Raw genomic sequence first — 25308 nt, 5'->3', positions numbered from 1 at the left:
ATTATTAAATTGTTTTGATCCTCAAAAGCAGTGGTTTCACTTGGTTGTTAAGATGAAAACAAGGATATGCATGTTTAATATAGATGCATATGTTTAATTCATGCATATACATATAATAAAGTCTCTGTGTATATACATGTGCATATATATGCGTGTGTGTATGTGCATGTGTGTGTATATAGGAACATATGTACAAGCAATAGTACAGTGCTACTTAAATTCAGGACATGAATTCTTAATCAGGACAGAAGACCTAACCCAGAGCAGAGGTGTGAAACAGAGAGGGCTGAGATCAAAAGTACCCTAAGTCAAAAAGAGTGATGAAATGATACTGATAACGCAGAGTATGCACATCACTTGGGTGTAGCAGAGTTGTTGGAGAACAGGGCAGAAATGCAAGTATGGATTAATAATATATCTAAACGTGATCGGAGTGTAAAGAAAGAAGGGTAAAAGGTTGAGCTCTGATCTTTTCCAGAAGACTGGTAAATGGAAATGATGATGGTGGAGATTCATTAAAGAAAGTTCTCCATTTAATTATTTTTCTCTTTACATATTCATACAGCATCAGAAACTGCAGAAAGATCAAGGAAGCAGATGAATTGTACATTTTGGCACACAAACTAAAATAATATAGAATATAGCAGTCCCTGGTTACCAGCTGGTGTTTGAGCTGAGGTAGACATTGCTTCAGGCAACACCATGTGCACATGCCATATGCGTGTGTATATGTATTTTATACACGTGACATTGTAGGAAGACATACTTTGTGTTGTTGAAAATAAAATGTGGGTGCTGGTGTTTTTGGATTCCTCTAGAGGATATGAGAGTTCAGGTGGTTTTGCTCTTCCCTCTGTGATGGGTGCTGCTGGTGATGTTTCTGAAGGTAAAGTAGGTGAAGATTTTAGGGTTTCTTCCTCGTTACTGTTACTGACACAGTTTCACATTACAGACTTGCATGAGGCCAGATTATCTAAATTATCCTTGGGGTGTCCAAATTTACCATGGTACTTTTGTGGCATGCAGGCTGATTGTGGTTAGTACCCATGGTGTGAGGAGCCTGTCGGGGCTCTCCTCAAGCACCAAGTCCCTTTTAGTTACATCACCATACGTAGAAAAAGTGAGATCATTGGGGCATCCCGAATTCACAGATGCTATTGACACGCACGTTAGACCTCTGCTGGCCTATCGCCCTTTCTGAAAGAGGCAACTCTTAACGAAGGGTGAGTGAGTTGGTAGCGGGTTTGGGGCCAGTGCTCTTGAGGCGAGGCGGGCCGGCGGCGGGGCGGCGCCGCCTGCAGAGGGCTCTGTGACACCGCGTATTCCCCAGCTAAGTGCAGTCGGCGGCGGGGGAAGGGAGCGCGGGGATAATGCTTCCAACAGTCTGGTCTTAGTCTGGTAAACAGACTAGGAATTGTGGGCTAAGTCCTTTTCCTCAGGCTTTGCACCAAGACTGAGATCAGATGACTCAGTGCGGACTCATTATTTTAATAGCCTACAGCTAGTTCACATAGCAGCGGGAGTCCACAAAAAAGGCATTTAATTGTTGAAACTCAAACTGGTACATTGTAACTGCAGATTATAGTATTCAGATTTAAGTGATTCAAGTAATTTATAAAGCTTTTGCACAAGCAAACTGAAAGTTAAAAATACTGATATTGTAATAAAAAGTAAATTTTGTGCATTAAGACCCAATTAAAGAGCATGATTTCATTTAACAAACTTAAAACAGGCAGGTGATATTTGCCGATATTACTACAGCTGTGTTTTACATTAGGAAATTAATTAAAATAGTCATTTATACTTTTTTCCACTTGCAAGTCTTGAGCCTTTCTGTATTACACCATCTATTTTCTCTTCAATCATTGTGTTACAGTGCATTTGTAATCTCACTTAGCAGGCTGCATCACAACTTTGGGTTTGGGTTTTTTTTTCCCTTACCTAATGAAAAACTGGCTTTCTGCAATAATGCCAGTGAAGCAGATTAAACAGTGCTGAAGGAACTTCCCTGCTGTCTGCCTGAGAGGCAGTGCATTGTTAGTTATTCGGATGTCAGTCCTTTTCTTCCGCATCCTAGCAGGGTTTCACTGGTTTCATCAGATTGCTCTGAGCTGGAGGTGGGAGGGTGCCTGCCGGCAAGGGCCGCGAGGGTATGGTTTTGGTTAGATTGAGCAAAACTGGAGGATTTAGTGCTCTCACATACATACTGCCTGCGTCTAGTACAGTAGCGCACCCAGAAATTAACGGGGGCAAAAATTCAAAATGCAAATCGGTGTTCTGCTTTTATACCTCACAGATGAATAATGGGGCCTTGGGAGTTATTCTTGAGTCTTAGGTGCTTCCCCTCCTCCCCTTCCCAAACTACTAATACAGTGATTATGTAATGAACTGCTAACTTCGTCAGTCATTTGTTCCTCCAGGCAAATCAACTTAAAGTGTAGAAAGGTACATTTTTAAAATAGCATGTCATTACAGAAACAAGAGTTCATTCTTTCTGCATGAAAGAGCAAAACCACTGTATGTTTATTGTCTTCCTTTTCCACTTTCTCTTGCCTATCTTCACCTGAAATTTTTGCCTTTAGGAGGAATCTTTTGTATCAGCTATTTTCTGGACATGTGACTCGTTGCAGCAGGGACTGAAGGTTTGGGAATGTTCAGTTCGCCGTTTTAGTGGGGCTGGGTTGTTTGCAAGTTGCTATCTTCCTTCCAAACAACTCGCGATGCCTGAAAATTTGGTTTATTAAGACCAGACATTTCACATTCCTAATGCTAAGATTGCTGCAATTTTCCATTATAAGCTTTACCCCACCCAGTCCTCTGAATACAGACTTTTAAATCAGTTTTTTAAAGTGCTTCTTCGTCTAAATCTTCACTTAGATCTGAAGCTCGGGAAAGCATCGTTTCAGTTGAATGCTCTTTCTGAATGGGAGGACCATATTTTGTATTGGTGTTCTCTGAAGCAGATTTACTCTTTCTTTAAAAATCAAACAGAGACTGCATTGAAAGGGACATTGGTGTCTCTGTTCGAAAGAAAATCAGCATCTATAGGTTTTAGGAATTAATGTATTATGCAGGCTGTTACCATTTTCTTTTACTACCTTTTTACTGAACAGGTATTCTGGATTGCTCACTGTACTGATGCTGCTGGAGGAGCCACTGCAGGCAGTACGTGATACATTTTTGAAAGACTGAAAAATTTATTTGTTAATGTGTTTGACTACTGCTGTGTAAAATACCAAAGATTAGCTTATTTATGCAGATTGACATTAGACTTCCTTATAGCTAGTATCAATGTTTGGTGATAATATCTATTTTTAAATTCTTGCTTGATGAAACTGTCTCTGGGTGTTGACTTGAATTCTCTGAAGAACTCGGTATGAAACAACACAAGAATACCCGGACTTAAGTGGAATGTTACAGGAATAAAATATCTGACATTTCAGCTCCCTGCTTCTTAAAGCTGAAAGTCCTTGAGGCATCAATAAAACCAAACCAAGTCCAACAGTAAAACTGCATGTCATGCGTACATAGATCTATTTCTATGTAAGGCTGACTGAAATAAATTGTTTTTGCATAAATAGTTATAATAAGCTCTTCAAGAAGGAAAGAGGGTGGACCAGTAGTGGAAAAAAATACGATATTTTAGGTTAAGCACATCTGAAAGTAAAACATCGTACTGGAACTAGGCAGTTTGACAATACTTGAGCCTGTGCAGGCAGCCAGAGCAGGGCTGGTACACTACTTAGTCTCACGCAGGAACTATTTTGAGGTTCAAGTCAAACTTAGGAGATACAGACCCCTTATTTTTATTCTATGAGCAGCTTAATTCCATCTTCTCCAAGGAGATTGGAAATTTATTTAAGTTCACAGTTGCTACAAATAAAAAGGCAAATACAGTTTAACTCTCACCACACTTTCCTCCCATTAAAATAAAAGGCAAATTTTTACTTTGCCTTCAACAATTTTGCAGTTCATTCCTGTGGAAGCATAGAGTAGTCTAATAAGTCATATAGTGAGAAATAAGAATATTTTATTTTTTCAGCTGAATAACTGATAGGTTAAATTAGCGTATTACTAAAAAGATACCATCGGTACACTTTCATGTGAGACCCCCTTTACTCATTATAGTAACTTCATACTAAGATTAATTGGGCGGGGTTGTATATGTGATGCAAATTCAAAAACTGTCACCATGCACTTTTAGAATCATGTGTTAAAAATACTTTAAATGTACGAATACTCCTTTGTGTTTCATGTTACCAATGCCTGCTAAGATTCTCATTTTGATCTCTAACATTTTATGGCTGTGTGACATTGCAATATTCCTGTAGGATATGAACTGAAATGTAAGGATTCATGAAGTTATCTTCAAGAATTAATTAAGCAATAACCCATAAAGTATCTGTTGTTAGCAGCAGGCGATGACTGGTGTGTTTGCTAATGGCTGTACCTGAAGCCACGGCTGATGCATGTCCTAATAAGCCCATTAGTAAATGCAGGGAGGATGATGTCTGAGCCGAGGATTGCTCCGTTGCAGTAAAGGGTTTGCTGCAGCATTTGAAAATCTAGTCTGCAAGTGTGTGTTTGGCACCATCTGAGTGCTTCTTTTTTACGCCAGTAGCAAAACTCTGAAATTAATTGGATGAGAAATAAGCTGATGTGGCAGAGCACAGCACATTGAGCACTTTGGTCAGATGTGCTTGAGAAGCTTATCACAGCTTCTTAAACTCTTATTTATTTGTTAGAGAGGTGACAACATCATGCCAAACAGTGGTTGCCTTCTTGCTAATTACTTCCTTCAAGTTTGTCTTTTGCTTAACTCTTGCCTCTCACTCCATGGAAGTTACATGAAGTCACAGATAAGTTGTAGCTCCTTTCTGAAACTTATTTACTTCAAAATAGGGTAGAAAAAACTGGGGAAGGAATGGGAGGGGAAAGGAAGAGAACTAGCAGTATGTTTCTAATGCTTTGGAAATGAATGTTGCTCTCAAGTTGATTTGGGTGAGCTCTAATTTTATTCCTTTTAAACACAGAAATGTCATTTGTTTATTTTAACAATGATAGAAAGACGATGTGGGCTTCTCCTTGAGTCCCAGTTATGAGTCTAGGGGTAAGTAATGACTTTTCATTCTGAGTGAAAGATCTAAAATAAGATCTGTCCTGATCACATTATTGGTCTGATGTTGTCTATCCAATGTGCATGTTTTCTGTCAATTTAAAAAAAATTATAAAATGCAGTCCTGGGTTTTTGCATTTGCTGCATGACCTACACAAAGTGAAGAAAGAAAAGGCCAAATGACTTTGTTGTTTAAACAGACAAAAACCTAAAAAACAAAAAAATTCCTTCTTTGGAAGATTCAGAACAGAACATTCATTTCTAAGTAAATAGCTAGTTTTATGGTGGGGAGAACATACAACACTGATCTAATTGTTCTTTATTTTTTTAATTGTAAATTAAAGATTACAGTTAAACTGTAAAGGTTACAGTTGGTGCTCCGTGAAAAGTAGGCATAGTAAACTAAATGTAGGCATGGTGCTAACAGAATGAGGGGTCAGGGATGGAACACAGAATTAAAAAAAAAAACTCTTTCTCAAAGAGAAAATTTAAGATAAATGTATTAAATATGTATAGATATATAATCCATTAAATAATATGAAATGGGAAGGTAGGTCTTATATCCAGTGTTTGCGATCTATTACAAAGAAGTGTAATTCACGCTGATGTTTTTGTCTGTATATTCCTGAGATCAAGAGGGATACTGAATTCCTTTCTAGTACTTTTAATTGTGCTTGTATTGATCAACAGTGAATGAACACACATGTTCCACTGCAAGCAAATGTATTGTTTGGTATGGTTAGGCAATTGCTGCTTTGGTTTTATTCTGTTTGAGTATTAATAGATTATTTGGCATATCACCATCCTTTAGATCCACTTACATATGTTTAACTATGAAATTACTCAGCCTTCTGAATCGATTTTCTGTGCAAAAAGCGCAAAATATCTACTTGGTGGCTATTTTATTGTGCCATATTGTATCTTGTAAGAATGTGTGAAGAGCAGACAATTAGAGTAAACCCACTGAACTCTTGCTCATATTGAACAGTTTTGATAAGGCTGCAGCCTTGAGTCTGCTGTCAGCAACATGAGTACAACTGCACGTTGTGTTCCAGTCTTTTTCAGCGATGAGGCAGAAACTCAGTGTGAAGTCTGCTTTAAACTACTTATTTTAAGGTACATGTGCATCCTAATAATCTCTACTACATCTGTCAAAGAAGCACATATTCAGAAAAGTGGGTATTACACTATATCTGATTTTGTGGTGATATTTTTACATCTTGAGAAAACAGGTTGAATAATGGAAATGAAACAACTGTACCAGCAATAAATTATCCCAAAGACAACAAATAAAAAGAAATCTGATTCTGTCCTATCTCTCCAAGATACTCATCAGTTTGTCATAAATACTCCTTATTTAGGACATAGGGAAAGCTTTCAGTAGATGAGTCTGAGTACTGGCACTGAGAGTGAACACTGAATTTCTTTGTGAGACTTGATTTCAGATGGGTTTCCATGTTGAAGGCCAGCTTAGATGAGTGGCGTTTCTGCAATGAATGTCGGGCTGGAAGAATTCTTTCCAGAAGCTTAAAACTGCTCTTTACTGGTTTGTTTTATCAGGTTAGTGCCTGTTGTGAAATGGGATACAGGTTCAGGGGAATAATTGAGAGGGGATTATTCTTTTGTGCTGTTTCTCCCACATTTCTAATGCTTTTTTGTGAAATCAGAAAAAAAAGAAGGTAACAAAAGGGAGTTTTGTATAAATCATATGTTTTAGCATTATGCAAATACTCTCTAGTCTAAGTAGCGTGGGCATGTGTGTGATTATGGATGCATCCTAATGTGGCTTTTTCACACTGACATTGCTTCTTGGGGTTTTGTTAAAATTGTAATGGAAGCTCTCTAAGGAAAAAATGCTTGATAGCTTCTGTGAGGCAAGATTGGTCTGTACAGAACTGCAGAATGCTTCTGTTTCCCGCACACTACAAAGAATGGAATGTGAAAGTGCTCAAGGGTGCTCATCAAATAATTTGAGTTAATGGATGGTATGAAACTTGCTTTTATATTTCTTCCCTCATTATCACATAAAGAGTGTGGCAAGGCGTTACTGGGGACATGGATTGGCTTTACTTTGGCCCAGTTTTGTGAACTTCAACTGAGAAAAGCCTTTCATCCCTCCCAGGGGACAAGACAGCCTGCTGCTGAACTCCTACCATTTAGATTTCACCAGATTTCTCCTGAACCTAATAACAGTTCAACTTAACAGTTGTCTTCTCTTCCCAGCATTAGCTGAACCAAACCATGTTGCTTTGTCCTTGCTTGCACAAGCAGCAAGAAGTGTGGAGGACAATTCCTGAGGGGTTCACTAGTGCATGTCAGGGTCCACAGGGTCCTACCATACTGAAATGGGGTCCTGCCTTGAGAAGGGGATCCTCCGAGTCCCTCTTCAAAGTAGTGGTGGTCTGAAGTTTTAAGATACTGCACAGCTAGAGGTGCCTTCCATCATAGCCTGCTTGGTGTTTTTTTCCCTGAGCACAGATAATGTGATGAGGAAGATGGGGAGCTAAAATTGCTGTCCCTACCTCCTTATTTCTCTTGGTGCAACACTGACAAAGAATTGTACAAACACCTTGAAACAAAAGTGGGAAAAGCCGATATAACCAGCACCTTGCTCTGATAGGTGTAAAGCGTAACAGGGGAATTAATGTGTGGCTTTCATCTATGTATGTGATTAAGTATGTGGGATGTAGTTAAGGTAGTGTATGTCCAATCTGTCAAGCAAGTTCCACCACTTTTGATCTAAATATAATACAGCCAGAAGATAACACGATGTGGGACCTGCAAGCCACACAGATGCCACACACTATGGATTTATTATTCTCTTTCCAGTCAGTCTTGAAGTTGACCAGGTGTTGGGTTAAGGAGCAGTCTGCTGCAGTATGAGTGGTGGAAGCTGAGCAGCATTTCTCATGTTCTAGTGAAGGTGATGGGCTTTTCCCAGTACAGATTAGCCAAACGAGGCAAACATGAATATGAACTGAATGTTACTATGAATGTTCTTCCATCATTATCTGTGTGATAATGAGAGAAGGTCAGAACTAATTTTATTCTCCATTGTGGCCAATGGTGAGGCACAGAACAGGGTATATGTATTACTGTCAGGTAGCATAGCTGTGTTTTTGAGCATATGGGCAACCAGACAGTGCTGTGGAGCAGTCCTGGGTTTGAGCATCTCTGTAGTGTAATCTGCTTGTTTTGCAAGCTTAGAATAATCCCCCTGCTCTCTCATGTGTGTATGCAGTAACTGGAGAATGACAGACTTGTGATCTGCACCATCTCCTCTGTTGGTCTATGTTTTAGAGTAGATCATGAAGAAACCAAATGTAGCAGGTTAATACTGAGATCCAGCAGGGTAGCTGTTATGCACCTTCTTCACTGTGAGTATGAATGCCTGTGGGCACAGAAACGGATCTAGTCCAAGCAGGGCTAACTTCCTGCATCAGCAAGCTGGAACAGCGAGGAGAAAGAGGAAAGGGCACCTCATAACCCTGAAGGCCATTATTAGCAAGATACATTCCAAGTAGCAACCTGTTTTGGTTTTGTCTGTTTTCTCTTAAGTGAGATCTCAAGTAAAATCTTTGTTTATTTGCAACTCACTTTTGTAAGTACCATCACCCTCAATCTGGATGTGTTAGCCCAGAACTCTTAAACTGTCTTTAGGATTGTGTGTAGTAAGAGTTTTATGATAAACTAACTCTGACATCCTTATGTGAGTCACATTGGGGCACAATCCTGAAACAATCAGTGCATGCTAATAGCAAATAGGAGATTTCTGTCAGATTGTATTCTGCTTCTGTTCATTCTCGATCCCAAAGCTTTTGGGGGTAACTAGACTTACAAATACTGCAAAGGTTTGGTTTGTAAAAGGCTTTTTCTTTTATTTGAACAACAACTGTGCTTTTTTTGTGTGACTTTTTATGCTGGTAACAGCTAACGCTGTTTGTATTATATTGCCACCTATATGGAAGGTTGTGCAACACTTTCCATTATAAGAGTGTTTCAGTTGCTTATTATGTTGCCAACATTCAGCTGTTTGGGCTGAAATGTTCCATGCTGGGTGTCTCCTTCAGGCTGAATTTCTTGGGAAAGTTTCAATAAAAATACTTGAACCATTCCAGGGAATGAGAGGAGGGGGAAATACTGTATTTTGGTCATGTTTATTAAAGTTGCAGCAAGCACTTGGTTCAGAAATCAATGCACCTACGTGTTTTGCAGCAGGGAGTTGAATTATTAGGAAGGTGAAAGGGCAAGGAAAGGAAAAATGGGGGAAGAAGCGATTTCTTTCCAAGGAGTGGGCTCCTCCCTGATGTTATGAACCATCTACGAGAAAGCACCCAAACACTATCTATACCTTTCGAAACAGAGTCAGGGGATGGCTGGGAACTGAGTGAATCTCCTTGTTTCACTGCACCTATGTGGTATATTGGATTTGGAGAGAGAGGTTTATGAGGTGTAAACACAATCCTATGCAGCAGGGAAGATGAGTAAAATCTGCATTGTGGTGGAACTGGAGGGATGGGGTTATGTAGTTAAGAGCTGAAAACAGCAGAGGTAGATCTGCTCAGCAAGGAGGTGGATCTGAAGGTGGTAGGAGAACTATAAGTAGGGAGGGTGGGATTTAACCAAAGTGGTCTTACAGCAGCCTTTGTTGGTTATAGTTCATACTCTGTTTCCCACGTATCTTGTGGATCTAAATGAGGCAGGGAAAATTGTGTGTAACTGTGTAATTTAGAGACCAGTATTCTGTGTTAATTCCAGCATAGTTCATTCCTGAGCACTTGATGTTGCAACCATAATGTACTTTCAACATGAAAATTAAAGCCTTTGTTGCAAATGTCATTCTATACCCATCATTAAAATGCTTGTATTGTGAGCTTTGAAGAACACCACGATAGTTAGGCACAAGTATAATACTGCATTTCAGTTAAAATAGTGAAAAATGTTTTATTTTTATCCACTTAGATGGGTTTCTTTTTCAAAATGCTAGCACTGCCAGTGCTCCAGCAAAAATATACGGGACTTTTTGGCTCTGAAAAGGTTAATTCCGTATTTAAGATATCAAGTGCTGAACTTCGCAGTGGACTCTGCCTTCCATCTCTCTCAGGTTCACAGTGTAGACAACAAATGACATTTTGGAATATAGCCAACATGCTCAGCCCAAATGGGAGCGAGTTCACAGGACAGAGAGAAGTTTCAGCTATAACTTCAAATTTTCCTGATTTTTATGGACTTCAGCCAGAGTGGTTATACTTCAATATTATTTTAACATTGTTATTTGTGGCTGAGTTTATTAAATAGCAGCGTTCATGCTGCTGCTTTTAATATCTCACAGTTGAGGTTATCTTCCAAGTTTTCAAGGATTTATAATGTTGCCATAACATTTTCTTAAGGAATAAGGCTTCCCATCCAGAAGCAAGCATACATCATGGTACAAATTCCAAAAACAGTGAATTAGATGTTTCCTAGTTAGAGAAAAGCAAATGTGTACTGAATGCCCATTTTACTGAGATCCTTTTACTTCTTTTCCTTTAATGAAATTTAGACTTTAGGGACCCATTTGTCAGTAATATCTGCACCCTTGTTTAGAGAAATTTAAAACTGAACTGTTACTATAGATACGTGCTTTTTAAATATTAACTTCATAAAAATGTCATGTCTGGGTTTGACATGATATATTGGCTCTGTTCAGCGAAGATAAGCTGTCATGTCAGATACCTGTTTATTAATGTCTGCGGATTGTGTGCTGATGTTACGTATCATGGCAAAAGGTTCCCTTATTAATGCCTTTGTGGTATAGATAGGCAGGATACATCTTTATTGCTCTGATGGTACTTAAAATTTTATGCCACAGTTTTTTGAGGCTGTGTTTAAGTACACAAATCTCTTGAAAAAGAGCTGGTTTTTTATATCTAGGCCAGGTTTTTCTTTCATATTTGGCACAAATTTCTAAAATCTCCTTTTTGGTTTTTTGTTTGGTTGGTTTTGGTTTTGTTTTCCTTTCTCCTTTCCCATTCCCTATGCATCCCTTACTGTTCCACAAGAGCTGGTTTTCCTCAGATCTGTCCATAACTGCAGTCAGGTTTGGACTCAAAGCCAGCTTGCATCCAAACTGCCCATATGTTGCTAACAGTCACAAAGCGTTGAGTTTCTGTAGAGTCTAAATGAATATAGTGGTTCATATCAATTTAAACCGTTGGTGAGAGAAGAACTGGACGATCCTACAGCACCATGTTACAGGTGCTGTGGCAGGTATTATGTGTTGTTGCAAGACCTTATGTGATGTGGTGGCCATGTTCAGAGCAGTTCTTTTGGTACTGTGGTCTGCAGAATTAGTTTGTCCAGCCAGCCTGTGGCCTTATCTTTCATACAATATCAGGATATAAAACATGAACCAGATGATTGGTGTGGTATTATTCCCTCTGCCTCCCTCTCATCAGGTTCTGCTGCTCTTCCTCAGGAGCTCAAGGTGGATCTTCCAGTCCTCTGTTGGATTCTGGGCATACATGAGGGCTGCTTCCGTATCTTCTCATATGATGAGAAACATAAGTCACATTGGTCACACAGCAAATGCAGTTGTTGCATGGCAAGAAATTTGGTAGGGTGGTGGGTTATCCATGGCTAACAGCTAAGCAGCCACATAGCCATTTGCTCACTCACCCCCACAGCCCCAGCCGGGGGGGGGGGGCAAAATAGGAGAAGCAGGAACAAGAAAACTCCTGGGCTGAAATAAAGGTAATCACTTACGAAGTAATATCTCAGGCAAAACAGACTCAGCCTGGGGAATTTAACTTAAGTTTAATTTTGCCAGTAGCATAAATATACAATTACTGAATCAAGTATTGGTTATTGAGAAACAAAAGAAAAACCATAAAACACTTGGGGGGGAAAGTCACCTTTCCTCCCGCTTTCCACTCCCTTTCCTAGGCTCACTTCACTCCAGATGTCACTCCTCCCCTCCTATTGCTGCAGACCACACTCAATCCCTTCAGTGAGGGAACAAGTGGTGCAGGGGTTGATGTCCGGTTGTGTCAGTTTCTCTCTGCTTCTCCTTGCTTGTCACCACTACCAAACTTTTGCCACCTACCCCCAAAAAACAACTCAGTATCTTCATTATTTCCTCCACAGGTTTGTTTTCTGTGGCTGCTTCTGTCTCCACATCCGTCTCATTCTCTTCTAGGCTCCTCTGAGGAGAGTGTGACTCTTGAAAGAAAGCCAGATCTCCCTTAGTCCAATACAAATAATGGTTGGCAATTTTTGTCATTCTGTTTCCTTACTGGTTTGGAAATGTGAGTGTCTAGGTGACAGCTGGCTCCAAGGCTAGTGCAATGTACTGGCTGCACCACATCCTCATGTCTCTGAATGCATGATTTGCTAAGGCTGCAAGAGCTGATCATGTAAAGATTGTGTCTTGGCTAAAACGTGGTTTACTCTGTCTAAGCTGATCAGACGGGTGTCTGGGTGTAACAACTTTTTATTCTGTATTGCATGCTAGCAAATACTGGTTTATTTGCTGACAGGTGTTATTTGTACTTTAGCATGAAGGACAGAGGACTGTGTGGACAAGGTGGTCTACCTTAGTCTGTCTTCTTAGGAATCCTTCAAAATGGCTCCTTATGCATTGGAGGGGGAAGACAGAGGATTAAAATACTGCTCAATATCCCACAGAGATGAACCCTGAGTTGCATTAGGCCTTCAGCAGCATGTACCAAAGCTCCACAGAGATATCTCATTTGGTTTTCAAGAGTTGTGAATTCTGGCTTGAGGAGTTGCAGTTCAATTGGACATCTTCTACGTGAAGCAACATTGTCTAAAACCTGTAGAAAAAGAATGTGATTATCCTAAGTTGGAAATTACATATACAGTGTAATTCGTACTATCCCTTTAGCCTTCAGATTCAATACATTTGCCCCTGACATTTTTCTCTCAGCTACTTTTTCACAGAAGGATTGAATGTAGTTATTTTAAAGTATTGAGTATAGGTATTATAATATTGTCTGCAATGCTGATCTCTGGTTGGAGTTTTGAAAAAACCTGTGTGTTTGCACATGGTGCAAATATCTTATATAAGTTCTGTTGAAATCTGAAGGAAATGACGCAGACCTTGAACACAGAAATAAAGCCATTGATGAAAAAGTCTGTATTCTTGAAATCTGTGTGTTGCAGAGGAACTTCTTGTGGCTGAATCTGGAGCTCTGTTCACTGAGGGTGAAAAATACTTCACCTACAGCTTGCTTGTGGACAGTGTTTCAAGCCTCTCATCCTCATGATTGTCCTTATTCTAGATTTATGACCGATGCAGCTCGACGTGAGCAGGAGTCTTTGAAGAAAAAGATTCAGCCGAAACTCTCTTTGACTTTGTCAAGCACAGTGTCCCGTGGGAATGTATCTACTCCACCTCGCCACAGCAGTGGAAGCCTTACTCCTCCAGTCACCCCTCCAATTACTCCCTCCTCTTCATTTCGCAGTAGTACTCCTACAGGTAAGCACCTAGCATTTGTTTTATCCCAGATAAGACGGCAATTTTGCTACATGGCATTTGGAGAAAAATAGACATACTGAGGCACTGGGAAGAAAACCCCTAAAATTAAAACAGAATAGCTTTGGGCTCTTTCATTTGCATTTGGTTTGCAGTCTCTAAAATGTGTTTTTTCTTTGCTAAAGCCGAGAAGGATACTTTTACTGGAATTATTACACTAAAAACCTAACCTCACCAGAAACACCAAATGTTTCAGAAGACCCCTGATATATCAGTAGGAGAGCTATGCATGTGGTATACACTGCCTGTTTAAGGTACAAGTTTTTTACACTACTTGGAGAAACTGAAAATCGCTTGCTGTGCTGAACCAGATTCATGGCCCAAGTCAGTCTGGTTTATATTAGGTAGAGATCTTGTCAGATAATTTTGATACACTTCAGATTAAGTACCAATTATTTCCTTCTAAAAAGCTATGTATGTAATACATCTGTTCTCTTCTGTAATAAGTAGGCTCAACATATTCTTCTTTATAGGAAATCACACGAGCATCCCTGCCTTGATAAAGGGTTATGCCATGTGTTTTATAGAAGTGATTTAATGTTTTAGTATCAGTGATTAAATGGAAAAGTTGAAGCGTTCCTCATAACACTCTTTCTGGAAGTTCTGAAATTAATTGGTTGTGCATTATGTCCCTGGATATGAAAAAGGGGAGCATGTTGAGAATAGCTCAATGATAAATTCCTAATGTAATTCAGAAAATTTTAATAGATTTTCTTAATTATCTCCTATTTGAAACAATCTGATTTTTTTCCTTGACATCCTACAGATGCCAAGGAATTTCTGCTTTCTTCTGTTTTGCTTTTGCATAGCTCTTCCTGAGAAGGCTAATTCATGATGTGGTCAGGTAGTATAACTGCACATCTGTCAGGAACACTGGTTAGCAATGTACTATTTGAAACATGTTCCATCAAATACTAAAGAAAAAAGGCAACATCTGTCTACTGAAGTACTTTTTATTTTTTTTTTATATTTTTCAAACCTTTTAAGTTACTCAATGTTGTTTTACCTTTAGATAAGAGACTCAGCTTCTCATGGCTGAGTTTCTAGAGTCCTGCCTGCCAGGTTAAAGTAATACCACCTTCCACTTTCTTCAGCCTCTGTTCCAAGTTCCCCATTGGAGCCCTGTTGCAAAGTTAGGGCTTGTAATAGCCTGGTAGAAAAAAATTAAGTATTATTTATTGAAGGATTTGGGGTTTTTAAAGTAACTATCAACTAAGTTGCATTTCAGCAGTCTCTGCCCAGAATTTCTATTTTTATCATCTTAAAAGCTTTTATGGGTCTAAAATAAGCATTGATATTTTTTTTGATAAGTACAGATTTTTTCCCAGTGTTTGCTTGGCGTAGGATTTTGGTCTCCGCAGTGGTTCTAACCTATATAGGTGAGGTAGGTGCTCAGAATCATGCTGTGGCTGAGTTTCTCGTTCTGTTCGTGCAGTGCCTGTAGAGGGAGCCCAGGAGGGCCAGCAGACTAATTTTAAATAGGCAGCTCACGTGTCTGTTGTTGGCTGATGCAAATCTTTTTCCCTCAAGTGCAAGTGTGTATGGCAATTAACTAGCGAGGTGATAAAACCAAGGATAGTTAGGCAAGATCTGTTTCAGGGAAACAATTTGGAGTATGTAAATTGTCCTGCATTTCAGCTTCGCAGTGCCTACACAACTTCCAAGCCCTACAGGCATACCTTCCACTGCATCCAGTCAGAATGAAGAATACGGCTGTATTCCTTCCGTGAGATCCTGTTTGATTTGTACTCCAAGCAAACTCTTGTTAACTCATCTTTGAATACAAGTAAACATGTATGTTGCGGTAACTTAAGAAAATAGAATATTTTTCTGTAGGTTGCCTAAAAGGGCATCATCTGGGTTGATGTTAAGTATTTGTTATAATCCAAATATAATTCTTGTCCTCATCCTCCTCTAGACCTATACTTTGCCAAGCTATTAGTGAGAAATTCAGAATGGCAGTTTCTCTTCTATTATCTTCCATCTCAGTTGTTTGATACTGTGTTAGGATACCAGACTTCAGCAGCATGCCTGGGATTACTGTTACTGCACAAGGCGTAACTCAAAGCTGGTGCTGCTTCAGATGCCACAGAGAAAGCATGCCTTGCAAACTGGTAAAATGGCATATACATACGCATGTCATTCAGCAGAGTGTCCTTCGTGGCTGTTTGCCATTCTTGTTTCAGGTAGAAAGCAGAAACCTCACTCATCTTCTATGTCCCATTTTCCACATACTGTCCTCCCTTTAGGTATGCTGCTCATCTGGGCTTTCCTAGGTGTGGTAGTCTTATCTTGGGTGAAGCCAGCAGCTACCTGAATCCCAGTCATCTTTGTGCACATGCTTACAGCTAAATCCTGCCATTTCCTGATGCTGTTAAGCTACTGTTGCCATTTTTCAACAAAGCATAATTTCATATAGTGATCTCTCATCCACATATTAACCAGATGTGAACCACTTAGCTTGTGAAATTTGATAAGAAACTGTTCAAGGTGGTTTGGCTATGGGGAATGTTTGTTAAGTTTTGCAGTAAAAATCCCTGCCAAAAGACTATAGGCCAAATTCACAGACAGAGCTGAGCAGCTTCCAAGCTGACACACATACATGTTGCAGACGTTGCATGCATATGTATGGCACCTTCTTCTGTACAAATGAAATCAGTCATGTAGGAGCAGAAATATTCAGCAGAGAAGTGTTCTCTTCAAGGCTCTTCTCAGGTAATGAGTCAGACATGTGTTTATCTGCAGACTCTGTATGTGTTAGTCCCCCAGAATGGCCCATTTGTGGTTTTGGTGGGTAGTAGAAATGTGCAGCAGTTAATTTTACTGTCCTTCCCTCTGTTCCCTCGGGGTGACGGGCATGTACACTCTGCTTACATTTGGCTTTTTATTCCCTCCCCTATAACAGGTTTTCTCCTCTTCTTAAGACCTGTGTCCTCTCATGATTGTAGAAAGTTCACTTGAAAAGCTTGTTCCAGTTTTTGTTTTAACAATACTGTCTCCCAGGAGTAAGCTTAAATGCTTTCCTTAGAGTTTTCAGGCAGAATTTAGCAAAACAAATGGCTTCTATTAGCTATATAGGCTCCTTAGGGTGATAGGGAAATATTGCTAAGTAGCACCAGCACACAGCTTATTTTGGAAAGATGTTAATGGTCTGCAAACATTGAAATATCTCTTTATTTAAGGAGCGCTCAATTAAGTCGCAAAAACTTATGTTGCCTTTATATTTAAATGTCAATTTTAAACCCACAAAACTAATGAAGTCTAGTTATGGATAAAACTGGGGCTGACATTGCATCTTTAACATACGCTGTTAATTTTTTAAATGTTTTCATACATCAGTGTGGCTCACAGATGAGATTTCCTGCCCCAACTTCCTGGCTTTGGAGTGTAAGTCAGAGCATTGACATTCCTTTGAAAACTATGATATCTCCTCATACTGAAAAGCTTTAAAAGAGATTCTGTGATAGTAACTTAATAGTAATCAATTATTAAAATAACCTGGTCCCAGTCTTAGTTATAAAAGTAATTCGTAGTAATGACTCTCAGACGTCTTTAAAAAATAAAGCCATTTTTGCATTGAAGGGGTGCCAAAAATCCTCTGAAACCGCTGGATTGTGTTTGTTCGGTTTTTCTTCCATATTTATGACTTTTTTATTTCTCTGGTTTTTAACTTTTTTTTTTTTAATTATTGTTATTTTTATTATTATTTAAACGATTCCAGACCTGGGATAGTAAATTTCAGCCTGGAGTGAATTTTTGGCCTTCTTATAAATCCTAAAGCAAGAGTTTAATACTACCAACTGGCTTTTTTAATGGCTCAACCCTAAGTCTTGCCCACTCCCAGAAAAAAGCTGGGATATTTGAAAACCTCATAGTTAGCATTACATGTTGCTCTGAAGAAACTGGCTTTCAGACCTCCTTTCCTGTTTATTTTGATTTTAATAGATGACAAGTTATAATATTTATGCTGGTTTAACAGGTTTATAGACCTACTTACTGCCTGATCGTCTTGGGCAGCGGGTGGCAGCCGGTCCTGGCAGTGAGCACTGAGGATGCTATGGTTGGCTGGAACAGCTGCAGCTGTCGGTCAGTCCTTCCTCTTGTAAAGCAGATGAAAGAAGAGAGTTTTCATGGGTGGTCATAGCTGAGCCCATGAGAGAACTAGCCAGTCCCATTTTGGTTTGCAACTGTCAGTTAAGTAGGTGACTATTATTAATTAGGACAAATGCCTTTCTGGGGAGTCATATTTGTGCAGTCATTTGACTACATCTGAAAGATCTTACCTTTCCTTAATATGGCAAACTTCCTTGTAATTTCTACTAGCCCAATCTCAGTATTTGCAGAAGTGACCCCATTTGCTGCTCACAGAAAATAACCTAATTTCTCAGCCTCTTTTTTTCTTTTTCCTTCTAGTAAAACGTGAAAGCAATAATGAGTTTTAATTTGGAGTAAAAAACATGTTGTAGGATTGACCATAACCTTTAAGGAATCTGAGATCTAAACAGTGATATTGTAATCATATATGCCTAAAATTTCAGTACAGGAATATTTTAATACTAAAAAAACCCTATGACTGAGGCTTCCAAGTTAGTACTATTGACATAGAAACCATTACATTTACCATCTGAGGGTATTATTTGAATGATGATTTAGTAGACCTATCGTAACTGTATAGGTATATAGAGCATATTCTTAAACTGAAGTCAAGATGGCATTATAGCTGTGTCAATAATCCTAAAGCTGCACTGTTTCAGCCAGTTACAACCTATCATGTGAAATGGGCCATTTTTTAATATATTATTAATATATTAATATAATATTATTAATAAATCATACTAGTAGTGAACCATGACTTTATTTAATATGTGATTTAAAGACAGAAAGTAAATCAAATATGTTTCCAATTTAAAAAAAAAAAATCTATCTTCCCCTAGGATGTATTTTCAGAGCCTGGTGCAATTAAAAGTAATTATGATACCTGTTTTGACTGCATTGTGAAATATCTGCAATGACTTTAATTATGTTTGGGTTTGTAGGTTTGGCTAACAAACTAAATTGAATAGAATTGGGTCCCATTTACATCATTAGGGACTATTTTCTAAGGTTAAAATAGTGTATATATAAACTTTTATTCAGTAAAATCAATAGATTCTTACCACTCAAGACAATCTTTCTTCTTATTCAGCTGGATTTTGTTCAGGATTCAAATGCAACTACTGGCAAAGCTGAGCAAAAGATTACAGCTTCCTTCTTGTGTTAACGAGTGTTCTTGCTACTGATGAAATAATTTAGAGCTTTATTGTTCCCTCTTATGGGTGACTAATTTACAGGGGAGGAAAGTCTGTGTACTACAACTAAATATTTCCTTTCTCCTCCTGCCAGAGGCAGTTGGGATTTAGAAACGAATCTGTAAGGATCCACCTTGCTTCTGGTCCATTAAGCACTTGTCTGTTGTGGGAGCTTTGATTTTGAGAAGCAAAGCACTGTGTGGCAGTTCATGAGTTTTCCCAATAAACCTTGTTATTTCAAGTAATGTTATGTCAATAGCATAAGATACCATTCCTATAATTCCACTTGTATAGCATTTGCCTTCATGGATAACTCATGAAGGAATCCCAAGGGCATCCTCTTCAATCTGTTCCTTTTTCTTTCCCAGGAATGCAAAAGCTGAAGAAAAACCACCCACTGTTTGCTGGCAATAGCAATCAAAAACACAGTAGTAACCAGCTATTGGAATCGGGCATTGAAACAGAGTAACAGGCATGGTGAAAACTAATATGGTTTAGTTTCTAAATGTGTGTTTCTTTTTTGTTACTTTAAGTTGTTTAAAAAATGTGCTGTCTTGTAATGCAAAAGCTCATTCCTCTTCATAGGTATCAAAGCAGGTAACATTTCAGTGTAGTTTCCATATGTTACACTTTCAACAATGAAGTAATCATATGGCACAAACAGCTGTTACACAGAGTGCTATAACAGCACGTTAACCAGAATCCAGCCACAAAAAAAAGATATGCTCTGCTAAGCTATTTTGTAAGTTTCAAGTGGATAGTACAAATGTAAAGCAAGAGGGTTGTGCCGCCCCCAAAATGAACTGAGAAGGAGTTAGGTGCTCAAACTTCTTTTGTTTATGGATGTGCTATTAATATGTAGCCAAATTAATCTGAATTTATAGCAGAACTGCAATTTATATCAGAACGTTTTTGATTTCTGTCAGCAGGTGGCATTTCTGAACTCCATGTTAGGTTGAATCAGAGCAGACTGCGAGCCATTAAACGCACTATTCATTTGATAATCTGCAGCAGCTTTTCCTTTGGGCAGTGCAGACTGGCTCAATACTGCTACAGCTGGAGAGAGCTTGTTCTTTTGTGGTGGGCTTCTTTCTTTAAGGCTAGTGCACTGCAAAATATTCTTTGATTAAGATTTTAAAGTTGCTTTGAATTAGACTTGAGAGTTAGGACAAGTCAGTGGAAACAAGTACACGTTGATGGCCTTTTGAAAATCAGGCTACAAATGCAGGTTACATGCACTTGAGACATGATTAATGTGAAGCAATTAATACCGAGGAGGTGAATGCTTGACTTTGAGCACATAGCAAGTGTTTTGTCAGACTGGAATGAAGTATTCTGCTCTTGCAGAGTTGCAAGCTCAAGAGTTTAATGTAGGCACAAAAGCCTAACTTTAGCCATTCACTTCAAAAACTCTTCACCTGCGTTAGCATATTATAAATGCTCAGGTTTAATTATTACACCTTACATTAATGCAGTGTAGTATCATGGAGATGTAATTGAAAAAAATAATGAAAAGTAGAAATATGAGATCAAATCCCAGGGCTCTTGCATTAAATCATTGCAGAGAAGTGGGCTGAGAGTGCTACATTTTTGTGTGTTTGACTTATGGGGTGTGTAGCAAGTTCTACTGCAGCTTGAAAAAACACATTTCAGATGTCTGAGGAACCCTCTCATTAGTTGTTCAGATTGACAGAAGTTTCTACTTGCTTAATTGCCTGTTCAGAGCCTGAAGAACTTGTACGCTGTGTTTTTATTAAAAATTAGATATATAGACCCACTCTTGTATAAACAGTATGGGCAAATAACTAAGCCATACTTAACAAAATGAAGACCAAAATCTGTTCTCCAACATAATGAAAGTTTGAATGCAGTTGATATTTCAGGACTGCAAGTTACGATAAAATCTATGATAAAATATCTTGAGGGAACTGTATTGTGGTCTGTGGCAAAACTTCCCTCTGAGGGACTTCACTGGTGCCAGGATTTCACATTTCAGTTCAAATGATGAAAGAGAACTTTATAATTTCTGGAGCCACAGCAGGCCCATCTAATTGCAGGTTTGGGGGCCTATATGAATCCTGCACGCTAATTAATATATGCATATGTTTGCCCAGCATTCAGCAGTCTGAGGCACCTATTCTAACAGAGTCTTATGGGTGTTCTTGTAAAAAATAAATACATAAATAATAATGAAAATAATGAATGGCATTGTGCAAAACAGTTGATCAACAGATGACTTAACTGTAATATATGTGTGTGCTTAGACCTGGTATGAGATTTTAACACGAGCTTTTGGCTGAGGTCGTGACTGAGCATGAATAATAAGTATAATCTGTGCTAGTTTCTAGGTTTTGCCTTAAGGAATAAAGCTGTAGTAGGAGGTTTCCAACAACAATGAAAAATAGTAAGTAAAAGTGCAATTATTTCCTGTAGGGGTTTTCTTAGCACAGGTGGGATTTGTTCCCAGCAATAGTTAAAAGATGCTGGGTTTTTTCAGCACTATATACCACATTCCCTTCCTAGGGAGCCAGGCTTTAACCTTGTATGTATTCAGCTCTTTTTTCCAGAGTGAAAAATGCGTGTTTATCACTGTGCTTGGCAAAGTGCTTCAGAAATTGGTTTTTTTTTTTTTTTCTAGAAGACATCTGCTCTCAGGTGGTGTCCAGGAGCCTTAGAGAGGCAAGAATATGCATTATACTGGTTACTCATTGGCAAAGCTGAACCAAAGAATTACATTCCCAGAACACTCTGAAACTCCATCTTGGAGGATCTTTGAAACAGAGATGTTCTTGTACTGCATGCACAGCAACAGTGCTGTTGTTGTGTCTTGGGTGTGAATACATGGCAAGTAATAGTTACTAACTTACAGCCCTAGATCAAACACCTTGAAATTACCATGAGGACCGAGGGCATTATCTTAGTCAAGCCTGAACAAATTGGTGTTTCAGCGATTTCCAAGTACTCCTAGATTGTATGGAAGTAACTGTATCTTGATGTCCCAAAGTGGCTGGAGGTCTCTTCTGCTGAGGGACCACCAGCAGACTACTGTAACTCCTGTTGCTCCTATTTTCTTGATCAGTTTTTCATGGAATTCTGAGCACAGGGCTCCAGTAATGTGACTATGGTTCTTTCAAAGTCCTGTAGCTTTGTAGTACAGATCCTGGAGTATTTCTGCAGAGCTGTGCTAGACAGTCCAACACAACCTGTGAGCATCTTGCTTTTTCAGAGGTTTGGGGTTCCCACTGATCCAAGACTGTATCTTATAAATATAGACTGTACCTTATAAATATAGAGCAAAATGATAGGGATTCTCCTGTAATTAACCTTTTCTATGGTTTTCACAAGGACACAAGCCACAATAACCTCCCCTGCTTAGTCCTTCTTTTAACTCCATCCTAAACTAAGTGCAAAACGGTCTATACTACATTCAAAAATGAAATTATTTTAAAGTGGTGCTAAAACAGTTGAAATTGCTTTTAAAGTTAAAAGGACATTTCTAAGTGTATATAGAGGAAAGATATTGATAGCTGATGGGGGAAAATAGAGCTATGCTATCAGGGAAAAATACACGAAGGCTTTGTTTTTTTTTTAATCACAATCCTTCTCATAGCTTTCGTCTATATTTTCTGGTTATCTTTCTTTTCCTGCTTTATGGGTGCATTTCCCTTATAATTCTGTTAAATTTCTCATTTGCTCTTTAACTTGGCAGTAAAAATGTGTTGAGCCCCATTTGCCGTAAAAGTACATTCTGGGATGATTGACTCAGTTGTTAGATTTTGTGCTTTCCAGTAGGACTTTGAATCTTGCCAGAGAAGGCGGCACATCAGAAGTTTAACATTGCATCTTACTTATCTCACTCACTGCAGGTAACTTTACATGTAACCTCCCGTTTGTTGTACTTTCTCTTCCCAGCCCCTTCAGAGCATTTGTGTTTGATACAGACATAAATTGCACTGGCAATTGTAAAGCTACTGTGCTGTAGAATTGTATTTTAATTGCACATACCTGTAATTAATTGTATGGGAATTTTCACAGTACCCTCCCCAAGGAGCAATTTCATTGAAAAGTAACCGAGTTGTCTAGACTATAGCAACACATAAAATCATCGCTAGTTTTGGGGTTTGAGCTACAAAGCAGCAATAGAAACATGGCTTGTAGATTTAAAGTACTTCCAAGCACAGGAACTGTTTTATAATCCCCATCATAGTAGTCTAACCTGGCAAACCCTTTTTAACAGAGTGGAGAACAGAAAATATACAATAAGCTTAAAATAAAGATTACCTCTGTGTTAATTTGTGATAGGTATTTTTTTAGCATAGAAGCGCACCCTTTCTTATTCCAAATGTGTAAAAATGAGACATTTTGTAGCAGGCACATTGTGCCTGCCTTTCACAGCTTGTGGAATAATACCTGCTTTAATGCAGAAATAGTGTGTGACAGTCAAAAGGAACTTCAGCAGTTCTGGTAACAATGACAGCATTCATGTTTGTATGTTTACACTGCAAGGGCCAGTTGGTCGAAGGATTTCTTTATTATATTCTTTTTAACTTTATAAATAATCTGCTAATTATGTTGAAAATTACTAACCAGAACACAAATGTGGTTTAGAAAGCTGGAAACTGTAGCTGGGCACATGGAACTTCTAGGGGCTTATTTAAATTGTGTGTATGGATTTGCACATATATAAACATATCTATATATAAAGAGTACACTGCAAGATTGAACAGGGTTTACTTGTACCAGTGTAGTGCCTCAAGGACTGAAAAAAATCACTAGCTATATTCGTGCTGTGTATCTTCATACTGAAGGTAGTTACGGTTTTCAAAGAGGTTTTACAGTGCCTAGCAGAGAAAAAAAACCCATACGTATTCAGGCCAGTGCTTCAGTGTGCTGAAGATGGTGAAGCTTAAGCAAATGTTTGAGTTTTCCTTGCAGTGTAGCCAGAGCACATCAGAAGCAGAAAAAGGCAAGGACTAGTGTACCATTTCACACTTGACGGCTTAAAACAGAGAGGTTTATTTCACAGGGGAAATGCTGTATTGTGAGTTGATGTTAGCCAGTACACGATCATCAAAATGATGTAAAATTACATGAAACCCAGGGTTGTTTGTAGCTCTTGTGTATTACCAAGAGAGCTGAAGGCTATGAAATATTGTTGACCCCCAGAATTACATTTTCCCTTGTCTTTTTAACATTTGTGGCCTGGCAAGTAAAAGATACCACCCTAATTCTTGCTGAAGATGAAGGCTGGTGCTTTGTCAATGCTAGCATGGGCTCCCTCTTGTAAGGTTTTGCCATATATAGTCAGACAGCATCATTCATGGCAGTTTCTCAGCACTTTTGCCTCTAATGCCAAAGGATACAAGAAGCCAAGGAGCAATGGAAAATAACAACTTGAGAAGTATTTTCATTTCAACTTCAGCCCAGTGATACATTGTCTGAAACAACTCACACCTGGTAACATACATTTTGTACACCTGATTGGACCAGTGATAGCCTCAAAGAAAGGTTTGTGACAGCATACCAGGCACACTGCAGATTTTATCAGAATCTTTGTTTTTTTAAAAAAAGGAGAGGAGACACGACTCCCCACTGAATGTGTTATGTTTGAGTGCTACAAATGTGTTTCTTTCTCAGAAATACAGAGTAGGATTAATTAAAAAACATGTTTTCTGTAGATATTGTGTATAGGCAGGATGAGAAAATCCTTGATTCTGGCTCAGTAACCAATAGGCATTTTAGTTCTTACTAGTAATACTGAGTATTGTTACTAGGGCTATCTTTCAAATTATACTGATGGAGTTTTTTAAGTATAGGTGGGTCAGGGCATTTAAAAGCAGGTAGAGAGAAGCATCACATATCTCTTCATGCAAAATAAATACTCCTACCCTTAAGTGCACTGAAGTGGAGAATCTGCCATTGCCTCCCTCGTTGCTGGTCAGGGATTTGTAACCCTCCCGGGGCTCATAAACATGAAATTCCCTCAGCCCAAAGCTGCTGGAAGAGCTTTGAGCTGCCCTGGATCTCTGCAACTCCTTGGTCCTCCATGGACAGCCTGCTATTGGAACCTGTTGGCATGATTCAGCCCGTTAACACATCAGGTCTAAGGTCCAGCCCAGGAGCATCTTGGAAATCCCCGTGTGACTGAATCCCACTGAAATTAGTGGCATTTTTCACGTAGTGAGTGCTACAGGCACAATGATAGCAGTTCCTTGGATGGGAGCCTGGTCGTAGCTCGGTGCATCCTTGCTGGGTTTGTGCAGGGATGAAGGCACAGCACACGGCAGTCAGGGTGGGTAAGGACTATGCGCATTAGCAGCTTTATGGCCTGCACTGTAAGTGGCTGAATAGCTTTTGTACAGCTGTAA

The 25308-nt window shown here is 39.0% G+C and overlaps 1 protein-coding gene across 1 annotated transcript in view; it reads left to right on the top strand.

The window, feature by feature from the left end:
* JAZF1 (JAZF zinc finger 1) overlaps positions 1-25308 on the top strand; it is a 190252-nt gene that overhangs the window by 146308 nt on the left and 18636 nt on the right. Inside the window, exon 3 of the mRNA XM_062602106.1 lies at positions 13399-13595. Within this exon, the coding sequence (XP_062458090.1) occupies positions 13399-13595 (197 nt within the window). The remainder of the gene's footprint in view (positions 1-13398; positions 13596-25308) is intronic.

Source organism: Pezoporus occidentalis, unplaced genomic scaffold (genome assembly GCF_034315485.1).
Source record: "Pezoporus occidentalis ecotype Australia unplaced genomic scaffold, CSIRO_AGI_Poc_V1 ctg75, whole genome shotgun sequence".
Lineage (NCBI taxonomy): Eukaryota > Metazoa > Chordata > Aves > Psittaciformes > Psittacidae > Pezoporus > Pezoporus occidentalis.
Note: the sequence above shows the minus strand (reverse complement) of the source record. Positions and strands in the feature narration are given on the sequence as shown.